Source organism: Pan paniscus, chromosome 12 (assembly GCF_029289425.2).
Source record: "Pan paniscus chromosome 12, NHGRI_mPanPan1-v2.0_pri, whole genome shotgun sequence".
Classification (NCBI taxonomy): Eukaryota; Metazoa; Chordata; class Mammalia; order Primates; family Hominidae; genus Pan; species Pan paniscus.
The window spans coordinates 100,315,543-100,328,241 of NC_073261.2; the positions used below are offsets into that span (position 1 = coordinate 100,315,543).

A 12,699-nucleotide genomic window follows, 5' to 3' on the forward strand; every position below is an offset into this window, starting at 1 on the left:
TAAGAAATTGTTGCTCTAAAATAGTTTCCTCCCCCAGTCTCTCTTGAATAGTGTCCTGGGTTCCCCTTTTTGTCTTAGAAACATCAGGTTCTGGCGAGTGCCGCTCACCACACTGCTGACTTGGGACATAATAGTTCCTGTCCTCTCTTGGGAATAGTTTAATCAGGCATTAGAATTAGAGCAACTGATAATGTTTTGAATGCTGACAAGTATCTTGTTTGCTGACTGCTGTCATGATTGTCAAAAACAAAAGCTTTGAGCCCATACTTTTAAGACCTTATTTGATGTTTTTGTTTCTTTTGAGACAGAGTCTCACTCTATTACCAAGGCTGGAGCACAATGGTGCAATCTTGGCTCACTGCAACCTCTGCCTCCCAGGTTCAAGCGATTCTCATGCCTCAGCCTCACGAATAGCTGAGACTACAGGCATGCGCCACCATGCACAGCTGATTTTTGTTTTTCTTATAGAGACGGGATTTCACCATGTTGGTTAGGCTAGTCTTGAACTCCTGGCCTCAAGTGATCCGCCTGCTGCAGCCTCCCAAAGTGCTGGGATTACAGATGTGAGCCACCATGCCCGGCCCTTAAGACCTTTGAATACTCCTTTGTATTTATCTTGTGGCCTTAATTTTGCTTTTGGTTAAGGAAATTAGTGAATGGGGTTTAGCTTCATTCTTCATTTAGAGGAAAACTGTAGGTAATTTATTCTGAAAGTGTGGTCAGATGGAATCTAAGAGAACCTGTTTCCCTTGGCAACGAAAAATAATCAGTTAAATGTCTGAATAACAGGAATCCTTTTCTGCTCCCTATGGGAAAAAAGAAACCTTGAGTTAATATTTTATGTAATCAGTGCAATGTGCTACTAGGTAATGAGTGGGAAGTAGATGGAGAATATAGGAAATAATGCTTGGTCTCTGTTCTTTAGAAGATTACAACCACAGGCTGGGCGCAGTGGCTCACGCCTGTAATCCCAGCACTTTGGGAGGCCGACGCGGATGGAACACGAGGTCAGGAGTTCAAGACCAGCCTGGCCAAGATGGTGAAACCCCATCTCTACTAAAAAAAAAAAAAAAAAATTAGCCAGGCCTGGTGGTGGGTGCCTGTAATCCCAGCTACTCAGGAGGCTGAGGCAGAGAATTGCTTGAACCCAGGAGACAAGAGGTTGCAGTGAGCTGAGATCGCGCCACTGCACTCCAGCCTGAGCAACAGAGCAAGACTCTGTCTCAAAAATAAAAATAAAAATAAAAAAGATTACAACTACAGAATAACATAAAATTATATATTTGCGATAAGCAAATATAAACCATGTGGTCTCAGACACACTTTGGCTGCTTCCCCTGTCATAGGTAGAGAATTACCAGAACTGCTCTTTTGTTTTGCCATTCTAGTATTCATGTTATTTACTCCTCTTGGCAAATTTAACTGGTTTAAGAGTGATTTAGTTTATGTAAGTTGGGCATTTGGAGGCATTCTATGGTAGAAAGAATGTGTACTTGGGAGTTAACATGTCTTTGAATGCTAGCACCCTCCCTTATCAAGCTATTTGACCACAGGTCCCTCTGAAACTCTTTAAACAACTTGAAAGTCTCCCTCAAAATGGGAGTAATAGAATAACTACCTCACAGAGTTGGTGAAAAACACAGGTGTGCTCTGGCCCATGGACATTCAATAAACGTTAGTTTCCTTTTCTTCCCATCTAACTAGGAATGTGTTTTTTCTAGATTGAATGATAAAGTGAAGAAGAAAGCTCTAACATCATTTGAAAGGGATTCCATCTTCAGCAACTTGACTGGGCAGCTTGATTACCAAGGTTTTGAAAAGGCCGACATGGTGATTGAAGCTGTGTTTGAGGACCTTAGTCTTAAGCACAGAGTGCTAAAGGAAGTAGAAGCGGTAAGCAAGGGGCTGTTGTACTTGAATCCTAGTGTAGTGAACAGAAAACACAGAGATTTTTTTTTTTAAGGAGCTATAGGAAACTCATGATTGCTTTTATAAAAAGGACTATTCAAAGGCTGGGCACGGTGGCTCACGCCTATAATCCCAGTAGTTTGGGAGGCTGAGGTGGGCGGATCACGAGGTCAGGAGTTCGAGACCAGACTGGCCGATATGGTGAAACCCCATCTCTACTAAAAAATACAAAAATTAGCTGGGCATGGTGGCACACACCTGTAGTCCCAGCTATTCGGGAGGCTGAGGCAGGAGAATCGCTGGAACCTGGGAGGCAGAGGTTGCAGTGAGCCGAGATCACGCCACTGCACTCCAGCCTGGGTGACAGAGCGAGACTCCATCTCCAAAAAAAAAAAAAGACTTTTTGTTATCAAACGTTAAGTTTTTATGTGTGCTCATGCACATTGCATATGTTATAAAGGTCAGATCTAAATTCTAAAGGAAGAAAATTAGGGTTCGTTCACCTTATTCATGTAGGAGCTCTGTCACCCAAACATACAGATAACCTCACAGAGTATAGCCAGATGCTTTGAGATTTTTTGGTTAGCCGAAAGCCATAAACAAACCTCTTCAGGTCTAAGGCTGCAAAGGAAATAGGGAAGACAGTTCGTCCAGATGCTTGTTCTGTGGAAATGCTGCTTTGGCCCAGCTCCCAAATGTTCTCCACAGGCACTTCTTGAGATGGGCTGACATGAACAAAACAAGTACTTGAAGTGGGGAGTAGGAAGAGTAAGCCCCAAGAAGGAGTAATAGCAGTAATTCAGGCATGAGGTAGGACCAAGGCCTAAGCTAGTCTACAGTTGGATAAACAGAATGTGGGTTACTGAAAGGTGAACATGAAATGATTCTGACTTGGCAACATGCTGGATATAATGAGCAGTGAGCTCATTACAAAAAATAAGAGTACCACAGAGCAAAACTCCGTCTCAAAATAAACAAACAAACATTATCTTCTCTTATTGCCCATAGAGCTAACAAAACCCATTCCTTGGACAATCTTCCACAGGCATGATCTCTAGACCACCCTGTTTCGGTTGTCCTCTCTAGTATCTTCCTCATGTCTCCGTGTTCTACTGCTGTGTTTACAACTATCTTTTCACAATTCTGCAATCTGGGCAGGGCGCTGCAGAGACAGTGGTGCTTAAGTCCATTGATTTCAAGGCTGGGGTCACTCCTGGGCTGCATTCCGCAGGAAGCTCGGTTGGGGCACCTCACTGCTTCCCCCACATCTCTCATAGTCTGTCCTCACTTAGTCGTCTCACCAGAACTTCTTTGTAGCGTGGCTGCAGGCTTCCAAGAGAACAAAAGCAGAAGCTACTGAGCTTCCTAAGTTTATTGTCAGGAAGAAAAAAAGATAAATAATTTAAAAACTAAAAAAAGAGGCTGCCGGGCCCCACAGGTCTAGGTAGGCCTGGAACTGGCAGGGTAACTTCTGCTGCATTCTGTTGATAAAAACAAGTCACAAGACCAGCCCAGATTCAAGGAGAAGGGAAACAGACTCTACTTCTAGCTGGGAGAAAAGACATACATGTCCAAGGAAGGGAAGAATGTTTACCAGCCAGCTTTGGAGACATTAGTTTGTTCTTCAGAAAGGATTTCACCACCAGCATTAGACACTATATTACTAAGAAAGTAACCTGACACTACGTAAGCTTTCTGGCAGTTATGCTGTACTGTCAATTCATTCCACTTTTGTTTTGGTTTTTTGTTTGTTTGTTTTTAGAGACAGGGTCTCACTCTGTCACCCAGGCTGGAGTGCAGTGGCATGATCACAGCTCACTGTAACCTTGAACTCCTGGGGTCAAGCAAGCCTCTCACTTCAGCCTCCTGAGTAACTAGGACTATGGGTATGTACCACCATGCCTGGCTAGTTTTTTAAAGTTATTTTTTGTAGGGCCGGGCACTGTGGCTCACACCTGTAATCCCAGCACTTTGGGATGCTGAGGCAGGTGGATCACGAGGTCAGGAGTTCAAGACCAGCCTGGCCAAGATGATGAAACCCTGTCTTTACTAAAAACTACAAAAAAATTAGCCAGGCACGGTGGCAGGCGCCTGTAATCCCAGTTACTCGGGAGGCTGAGGCAGGAGAATTGCTTGAACCCAGGCGGCAAAGCTTGCAGTGAGCTGAGATTGTGCCACTGCACTCCAGCCTGGGCGAAAAAGCAAGACTTTGTCTCCAAAAAAAAAAAAAAAAGTTATGTTTTGTAGATATAGGGTCTCACTATGATGCCAAGGTTGGTCTTGAACTCCTGGCCTCAAGCAATCCTCCATCCTTGGCCTCCTGAAGTGTTGGGATTATAGTTGTTTAGCCACCATGCCCACCCTCCACTCTTGATTAACTAAAATCATGGGATCTTTATCACAAATACTGCCAAGCCAGGTCTTGTCCTTCAAGTACCTATACAGTTCTTTTCTTTCCTTTTTTTTTTTTAAATCTTAAGGCAGTACTTTACTTTTATTGCATTATAATCTTATTTTGTACTCAGCTTTTCAGTGTGTTGAATGTGTCTTCCTCCTTGATTCTCATCTCTGTTAGGATTCTGCCTGTTCCAGATTTGCACACATTTGACAAGTGTCCCTTCCACGTTTCTCATCCAACCATCTGAATAAAAACATGAATAACTGGGAGGCGGAGGTTGCAGTGAGCCTAGATTGCACCACTACACTCCAGCCTGGGCAACAGAGCAAGACTCTGTCTTTAAAAAAAAAAAAACATGAATAAGTTGGGATCGTGGCCAGAATGCTGAGACAATCTGCATTAGAGAACTATTCTCCAGGTGGATAAAGCTAATAGTTAATAGTATTTGTGTACTGTAGCTGTAACTATAGTGGTATGCCGTTTTTTAGTAACACACTGTATAAAATGAGACAAGCATGCACATTTTGGCTTGTTCTTATAAAGGTGAAGCGGGGAGTGATTCAGGGCAGATCCAGACAAAAGAGGAGGTGACACCCATGCTGCGTGTTGAAATCAATGAATTGTGATTCAAGGCCGTCTTTTCAGTGTTGTTCTAAGCTGTTTTATTGACCCAACTGCTGAGATGTAGTCTCCAGGTCAGGATAAGGTGACCTTATCATGGGCCATAACTAGAGGAAGGCAGAATGGGAAAAGGAACAAGGTCAACATATTCCCCGACACAAAAGCCCCTAGGTGATCCGTCAATGTCTGGGTGAGTGACATCTACTGTCTGAGCAGTTGTGGGGGACAGAGTGGGCTGGGCCCAGGTGTCACTCATTAGCTTTGCTGTGGCCTCTAATCATCTCCCAGGCCTACCTGACACATTGTTAAATGCTTTTCCCCTGCAGGTGATTCCAGATCACTGTATCTTTGCCAGTAACACATCTGCTCTCCCAATCAGTGAAATCGCTGCTGTCAGCAAAAGACCTGAGAAGGTAAACTCGGAACAGAGAAAAACCCTGAGATGTTTTATTGCTTCAGATTCACTGATAAAGTCTTGCAGCTTGAGTACAGAAGAGACAGTCTGGATTACGGAGTGGATGCGGGTGGTTCCTAAACACTGGACACAATAAATGCTAATACCATGACTAGTGTGAGATGCAGGAGTAAGTTAAGTACAACAAAAAATATCCTTTTCAAGGATCCCAAATGGGCATTATTTTTCAGGTTCAGGATATAAAGCCCACCTGTATCCTACAATTAGGCATTGAAGGATAGGCCTTAAGAAAGGATGCTCCAAAATACCAGTTTGGCTACAGAGCAGAGTCAGTGACTGTTTAGAACAGGTTTGGTTCCACCTCCAGATCAGGGAATGGCAGGAATGGTGGGATGTGTCTGCCTGTGGGTTTGCTTACACCTTCTACCCCGGGCCATGAAAGGGCTGGGTATAGAAGCACTTTCTGTGAGTATTTGGAACGATGCCCAGAAATTTATTTTTGCTCTCAACCAGAGTAATTAAGGGGAAGTGAAATCATTCAAAGAGAAGTAAAACAACTCACTTCTCTGGAGGATACCAGTTAGCCTCTGCTAACCAGAACCAGCCGAAGGTAGGCAGGAATTATAAAAGAACTTTAAGCAGCTGAAAGTGTTAATACAAATTCTATGTACTGAAAACACAAAAGCCTATTTATTCCTACTCTTCGAGCTTGCTAATGCAAGGTAATCTAGTTTCCTAGCACACAGCAGATTAGAAGTGATGCGGGGACCTGACACAGGCAGGCTCAATGATGGCAGGCTAAAGGTCATAGGGAGAAGTGGCAGCCGATAGTCTACAGATGGACAGTCTGGCCGTGTCATATCACTCAAGAAATCTGTGTGGCATCTAAAATCAGTACAGGCGATGCCGTTGCTGTTCATTTGATGCTAACCTCTCCCCGCCATCGGAGCAGAGCAAGCATCACACTTTGCAGCTCTGGCCTCCAAGTATCTAGGATAGCTTTTCTCACCTGCTTGCCTTTTGTCATTCATTTAAAAGTAAGGCCAAAAAGACAAAATAGGGTGACCAACCATCTTGGTTTGCCCGGGACCAAGGGATACAGGACCCTCAGTGCCACAAATTGGGAAATCCCCAGCCATCCAGGATGAGTTGGTCATCTTTGGCACAACTTTCTGAGTGATGTAAATGTATTTTGCTGGGTTAGTAATTATATGGATGTATATACAGTTGTCAAAACTCATTGATGTGAACACTTTAAGATCTGTGCATTTTATTATATAGAAATTCTACATCAATAAAGGCTAATTCCTTTTGCTCAGGAGTACTGAGTCTGAGTCAGGTCCTAAGTATTTCAGATGTAAGTAAAAGAACACTTTAGGGGTTAGAAACAACTTTTGGATTGATAAGTTTATATAACATTTAATTGATCTGTGTATTACATAATGGCATTGGAGATAGACAGACCTGTGATGGAATCCCACCCCGTCATATGCTGACTGACTCTGAACTACTAACCTCTTGATACCTTTTTTCCTCATCTAGATAATTAGGCTGACCAGTTCATAGGGTTGTAATGGATTAAATGTAAGGAATAGGTGGTAAATGTATTGAAGAGCAGGTAGATAATGAGCAGCCAAAAATTACAGATATCACTTGTTGTACCTTATAGCTAAAGTGAGAGGGAGAAAGCAAAACTATAAATTAATGAATTAGACTTCTTTCACCACAGTTCTGTTGGGAAGACTATGTAACTGTTAGCTCAATGAGGGGGTTCTCTGAAACCTTAGCACGCATCAGAATCACCAGGAGGGATTATTAAAACAAATCTGGGCCCCACCCATGGAGTTTCTGATTCAGTAGGGCTGGGCTAGGCCTGAGAATGTGCAGGCCTAACGCTCCCAGGTGATGACAGTGCTTGTTGGGTCCGGGTACTACACTTGGAGAACTGCTGGTTTAATGAGTCTTAAGTGCATCTGATTGTTGAGGAGTGTTAGTTAAACCTAGTATCCTGGTGGTGAGACCCATCTGTGTAAAATGCAAATACTTCTCTGACAGTCCAACACATTAATTCTTCTGCCTGCCCCACCCCCGCCCAAAAAAACTGGATCCTCTTATCTAAACCATCAGTATCATTAATATAAGTGGAACCTTCATCCGTCGTTCCCCAATAAATCTAGTTTGGCCTCGAGCTGTGGTTTTGGCACTGATTGTTGGGAGGATCAGATGTCTGTAGTGAAAAACCTTAGAAGCAAATGGAAGAGGAGGATTCCAATGTGCTCTCCCTAAACATACTAAACTTTTATCAAAGACCCATGGAACCAAACCACTCAGCTATGTCAAGCAGTATTCCTATATCACAGCCACCTTTCTTTCTAGTGTTTTCCTAGCAGAGAAGGAATGCTCTCAGGTTCCTCACCCGCATTCTCCAATCTGTTGGCTTTTGGTTCCCCTTGCCAGGTGATTGGCATGCACTACTTCTCTCCCGTGGACAAGATGCAGCTGCTGGAGATTATCACGACCGAGAAAACTTCCAAAGACACCAGTGCTTCAGCTGTAGCAGTTGGTCTCAAGCAGGGGAAGGTCATCATTGTGGTTAAGGTAAGGGGCTGCATAACAGAGCTGCAGAGTTTTTGAAAAGTTCTAATAAGACTCCTTTTACCTCCAGGCTTGTTTATAAATATTCTGGGGCAAATGACCAGACTTTGATATGATTTTCCCCTGGGTTGTCTCCAGGATGGACGGTGGTATTGACTGTCCCACTGAGTCAAGGTGGGAGTGGGGAGTATCTAGGATGTGGCAGGGTTCTCCCAGCCATCCCAGACCTTGAAGGTGACCATGAAACTATCTGCTGTACTGTTTGATTCAAGCCAGGCTACCCCTAGTACGGCTTCCCCTGCAATTTCATTTTTAAGGATTCTGATTGAGATTTTAAGTCACCTTAAGTTTTACAGTGACTTTCAAATGACTTTGAAGTGACCCTGGGAAAGGTAGAGTGTTTCAGACTCAGTCCCAGCAGCAGGGCCAGTGAGCTCATGTTCTCTTCCTTGGCAGGATGGACCTGGCTTCTATACTACCAGGTGTCTTGCGCCCATGATGTCTGAAGTCATCCGAATCCTCCAGGTTGGTATTGCTCTCCAGAGTGTTTGCGGCATCTTCCACTCCTTCAGTCACTCTAAAACTCATAATGTCAAGATAAGGACCAAGCTTCCTTCTGATACACCAACTCCTGCTCTTGTCTAGGAAGGTCCCTGGTGCCCTCTCTCTGCACAGTAGTTGGAAGTTGGGCTTATAACTGCACTGAAAGGGGCAGAGCTTTCCCTCTGCCCCACAGCCTCCTCACTGTTCCAGCAAGCTAAAGGCGCCCCACCCCCCAGCATGTCTTCTATGCTGTTTCTGCACCTCTCTGAGGCAGGGACCATCCAGAACAGGGCCCGCTTGGTTCAACTGGTGCTGCATCTGTTTCCGCAGCACACAGACCCCTCCAGTAGCCATTGAGGTCATTCTGGCAGGAAAGGAGAGGGATCCTCCTCACTGGGCACTTACCCAGACTTGGGGATCACAGGGCTCTGAGTGCTCCTCTTTGATGATGTTTCTTCTGTTGGTCATGACACACTCAGCCGTCTGTCATGCAATCTCCTTATTATTGAGATTCAGAAATGCAAACAAGAAGAAAATGAAGAATTTAGTCATCTCTAAATGTCCTTAAAGTGCTGTAGATTAGAGAAGGCTCAGACTTTCCACTTGTGGCCCCTAACTTCTCTGTGCTTCCCTGAATGAAACAGCAGCAGTCCTGGGCCTGGTCAGGTGACACTCAGAAGTGGGTTTTACACAAGGCAGTGTTTGGAGCCAGTACAGGGAGCCCTTTGGGGGGATTTGGGCTGCTCTTCCCCTGAGGTCCCTGCTTCGCTTCCTGTTCAGGAAGGAGTTGACCCGAAGAAGCTGGATTCCCTGACCACAAGCTTTGGCTTTCCTGTGGGTGCCGCCACACTGGTGGATGAAGTTGGTGTGGATGTAGCGAAACATGTGGCGGAAGATCTGGGCAAAGTCTTTGGGGAGCGGTTTGGAGGTGGAAACCCAGAACTGCTGACACAGATGGTGTCCAAGGGCTTCCTAGGTGAGTAGCCTCAAGGAAACATAACTAGCACCATTAGTTACAAAGTTCTAAGCAGTTCCTGAGACCAAAGAGTTACAGAAGCCCTCGTGGAAGAAAGTTTTCTAAACACAGAGCCCTTATCACTGGAGATTTCAAAAATGATTTCATGAGTCAGGTGTGGTAGCAACCACTTATGGTCTTAGCTGCTTAGGAGGCTGAGGCGGGAGGATCTCTTGAGCCCAGAAGTGTGAGGCCAGCCTGGGCAACATGGCGAGGCCCCTTCTCTTTAAAAAAAAAAAAAAAAAAAAAAAAAAAAAGTCATGTGAACCTTCTAAGGGCTAGGACTATAGATTATGGACAAAAGGCAGAGTTCTACCCTTCTGGGGCTCTAGCATCACCTGGTCCAAGTTATGCCAGATGGACAAGCATTTTTATCCCCCAGAGATGAAATCTGCAATAGTGCAGAAGCAAGCTCTGCATCCGGGCTTTACCATGCTGTCTGGCCACCTGCGAGGAGAATGTATAAGCTCACCATACACAGTATACAGTTGAGGCCCACAGAGAGGTGACTTTCTGTCTCGGCAAAACAGCAAAATCAGCATTACAACCTGGGTGTTCTAGGGCCTGGTGCTGCATATGGGGATGTTAAAACTCACCCAGGTGGCCTTTCTCATCCATGTACACAGATGCCCAAGCTCCGGGTCACAAGATCTTCTTTCCTTCTCTGCCCACTCTTCTGACAAAGACTGATTTGCTAGGGTTAGCTAGACATACAAATTCAGGAATTCAGAAGAGGCCAGAGCTTTATAATAGACCAACAGAGACAAGAATTCTCAGGCCAGGGTCTTTTTTGTTTGTTTTTTGTTTTTTTTGAGACAGAGTCTCACACTGTCGCCCAGGCTGGAGTGCAGTGGCATGATCTCGTCTCACTGCAACCTCCACCTCCCGGGTTCAAGCGATCCTCCTGCTTCGCCCAGCTAATTTTTGTATTTTTAGTAGAGATGGGGTTTCACCATGTTGGCCAGGCTGGTCTCAAACTCCTGACCTCAAATGATCCCCCGCCTCGGCCTCCCAAAGTGCTGGGATTACAGGCGTGAGCCACCATGCCTGGCCAGGCCAGGGTTCTGAGAACAAATAGTAACACTCCCTTTTCTTGCCTCTTTTAGGTCGTAAATCTGGGAAGGGCTTTTACATCTATCAGGAGGGTGTGAAGAGGAAGGATTTGAATTCTGACATGGATAGTATTTTAGCGAGTCTGAAGCTGCCTCCTAAATCTGAAGTGTAAGTCCATTTGAGTGGCTAATGCCTGGAAATTGACTTTCTCTGACAGCCCAAAGCTTCCCAGCCCCTCTTCCATTTTTTTTTTTTTTTAAATAATACTTTATTTAAGTCCTGGGATACATGTGCAGGTTTGTTACATAGGTATACACGTGCCATGGTGCTGTCTTCCGTTTTCTTTGTGACCACCATACCTGAACAGGAGGACCACTCCTGATGCTGGCCTGGTGCTTTCCAAGTGGAAGGCCCTTGCACATGCTCCTTGGTCTCTGCCCAGCATCTAGGTGAGAACCAGGCCACGTCTGGCGAAGGCCCTCCCCTGCTCCAGCCTTCTCTGGCAAGGTCCCAGAGAGCCGCTGGAAGGACAGATTCTCCTTGGCCCCTTCACCCTCGCAGATCTTTATTATCATTTGTGAGCAGCTGACTGTTGCTGACGTCAAAGAGATACTGATTATCTTCTCGGCACCAGGCCCTGTTCTAGGTGCTCAGTTTCATGTTAATTAAGGCAAGTTACTCTCCACTTTTTCCATGGGAAAGTTTGGTTCACCCAGGCAGCATCTTCTCTGAGGGCCAGCACCAACCGGCCCAGAGCTCCCCATGCACCCATCCCAACTTCCATTCTGCATCTGTGGCTCTGGCTTTCCTCCCCTTTTCCTCTTCTTCTACCTAAACATCTCTTTCTGTTGGCAGCTCATCAGACGAAGACATCCAGTTCCGCCTGGTGACAAGATTTGTGAATGAGGCAGTCATGTGCCTGCAAGAGGGGATCTTGGCCACACCTGCAGAGGGAGACATCGGAGCCGTCTTTGGGCTTGGCTTCCCGCCTTGTCTTGGAGGTTGGTCTCGCAGGTTGGGAAGGTAGCTCACTTTCGCCTGGAGCCCGTGTTGCGTCTCCTTCAACGAAGTCCTCTTTCTCTATTCAGGGCCTTTCCGCTTTGTGGATCTGTATGGCGCCCAGAAGATAGTGGACCGGCTCAAGAAGTATGAAGCTGCCTATGGAAAACAGTTCACCCCATGCCAGCTGCTAGCTGACCATGCTAACAGCCCTAACAAGAAGTTCTACCAGTGAGCAGGCCTCATGCCTCGCTCAGTCAGTGCACTAACCCCAGCTGCCGGCAGTGCTGGTTCTCCAACAGAGTGGTGTCTGTCTAGATTTATCAGAGTAACGTGAAGACAAACTCCGGCACTGGGTTTGCTCCCTGATTAAAGTGCCTTCAGCCAAGACCATCTCTCCCTCCTGGTGAAGTGTGACTTCAAATTAGTTTGCACTTCCTGTTGGAAGGTAGAGCCCACTGCTCATTGTATAAGCCCCGAGGCCTAGAGTGGCAGCCAAGAGCCATCTGAAGCCACCTCTCTGCCTGTTCCTCCCAAGAGGCCAGGGTGGCCAGGGGTGGTGAGGGCAGTTCTGCACCCAGCCAAACACATAACAATAAAAACCAAACTCTGTGTCAGCATCTTTGCCCTTCTGGTTTAAACGCCTCCTTCAAAAAGCAATCTGGAAGAAAGCCCTGTGCTTTGGGGGAGTAAGAATGTGTGTGCAGAATTCTAGGCAGCACCTTAGGGAGGGACTGGGATGAGAGAAAGTGGGACCTGGTGGGCTCAACCACACACATCTGTCTGTGCAGATGCTTTGCCCAGGCTTCTCACCACAGTGTACCGGAATATTAAAGCTCTTTCCCCAGCCTGGATTTCCTCATTGTGTGATCTTACCCATTTCTTTTCTGGGTGTGCCTCATTCATAGGTGCTTCTTGGGATGGTTGTGGGAACGTTGGTGCTAAGCAGAGGCGCTGACATCTCCCTTGATGTTCGGAGATCCTGCATATCGGGGCTGCCCCAGAAATGCCTGTGCGGTAATCAGGCAGCACAGGAGCAGCATGAGGAGTGCTGACCCCCACAGCACCTGCACTCCCCCAAAGCTTCAGCCCCTCCCCACCCCACCCCCTGGGGTGGAAAGTTCCTACAGAAGCAGTGCCCAGTCTCGGTAA

At 46.0% G+C, this 12,699-nt stretch overlaps 1 protein-coding gene across 1 annotated transcript in view; it reads left to right on the forward strand.

The window, feature by feature from the left end:
• Positions 1 to 12,167, forward strand: part of HADHA (hydroxyacyl-CoA dehydrogenase trifunctional multienzyme complex subunit alpha) — a 54,344-nt gene extending 42,177 nt beyond the window's left edge. Inside the window, exons 13-20 of the mRNA XM_003827055.7 lie at positions 1,722 to 1,893; positions 5,254 to 5,340; positions 7,800 to 7,940; positions 8,394 to 8,462; positions 9,261 to 9,456; positions 10,602 to 10,716; positions 11,404 to 11,549; positions 11,637 to 12,167. Coding sequence (XP_003827103.1) covers positions 1,722 to 1,893; positions 5,254 to 5,340; positions 7,800 to 7,940; positions 8,394 to 8,462; positions 9,261 to 9,456; positions 10,602 to 10,716; positions 11,404 to 11,549; positions 11,637 to 11,782 — 1,072 coding nt within the window. The 3' untranslated portion in view covers positions 11,783 to 12,167. The remainder of the gene's footprint in view (positions 1 to 1,721; positions 1,894 to 5,253; positions 5,341 to 7,799; positions 7,941 to 8,393; positions 8,463 to 9,260; positions 9,457 to 10,601; positions 10,717 to 11,403; positions 11,550 to 11,636) is intronic.
• The last annotated feature ends 532 nt before the right edge of the window (positions 12,168 to 12,699 follow it).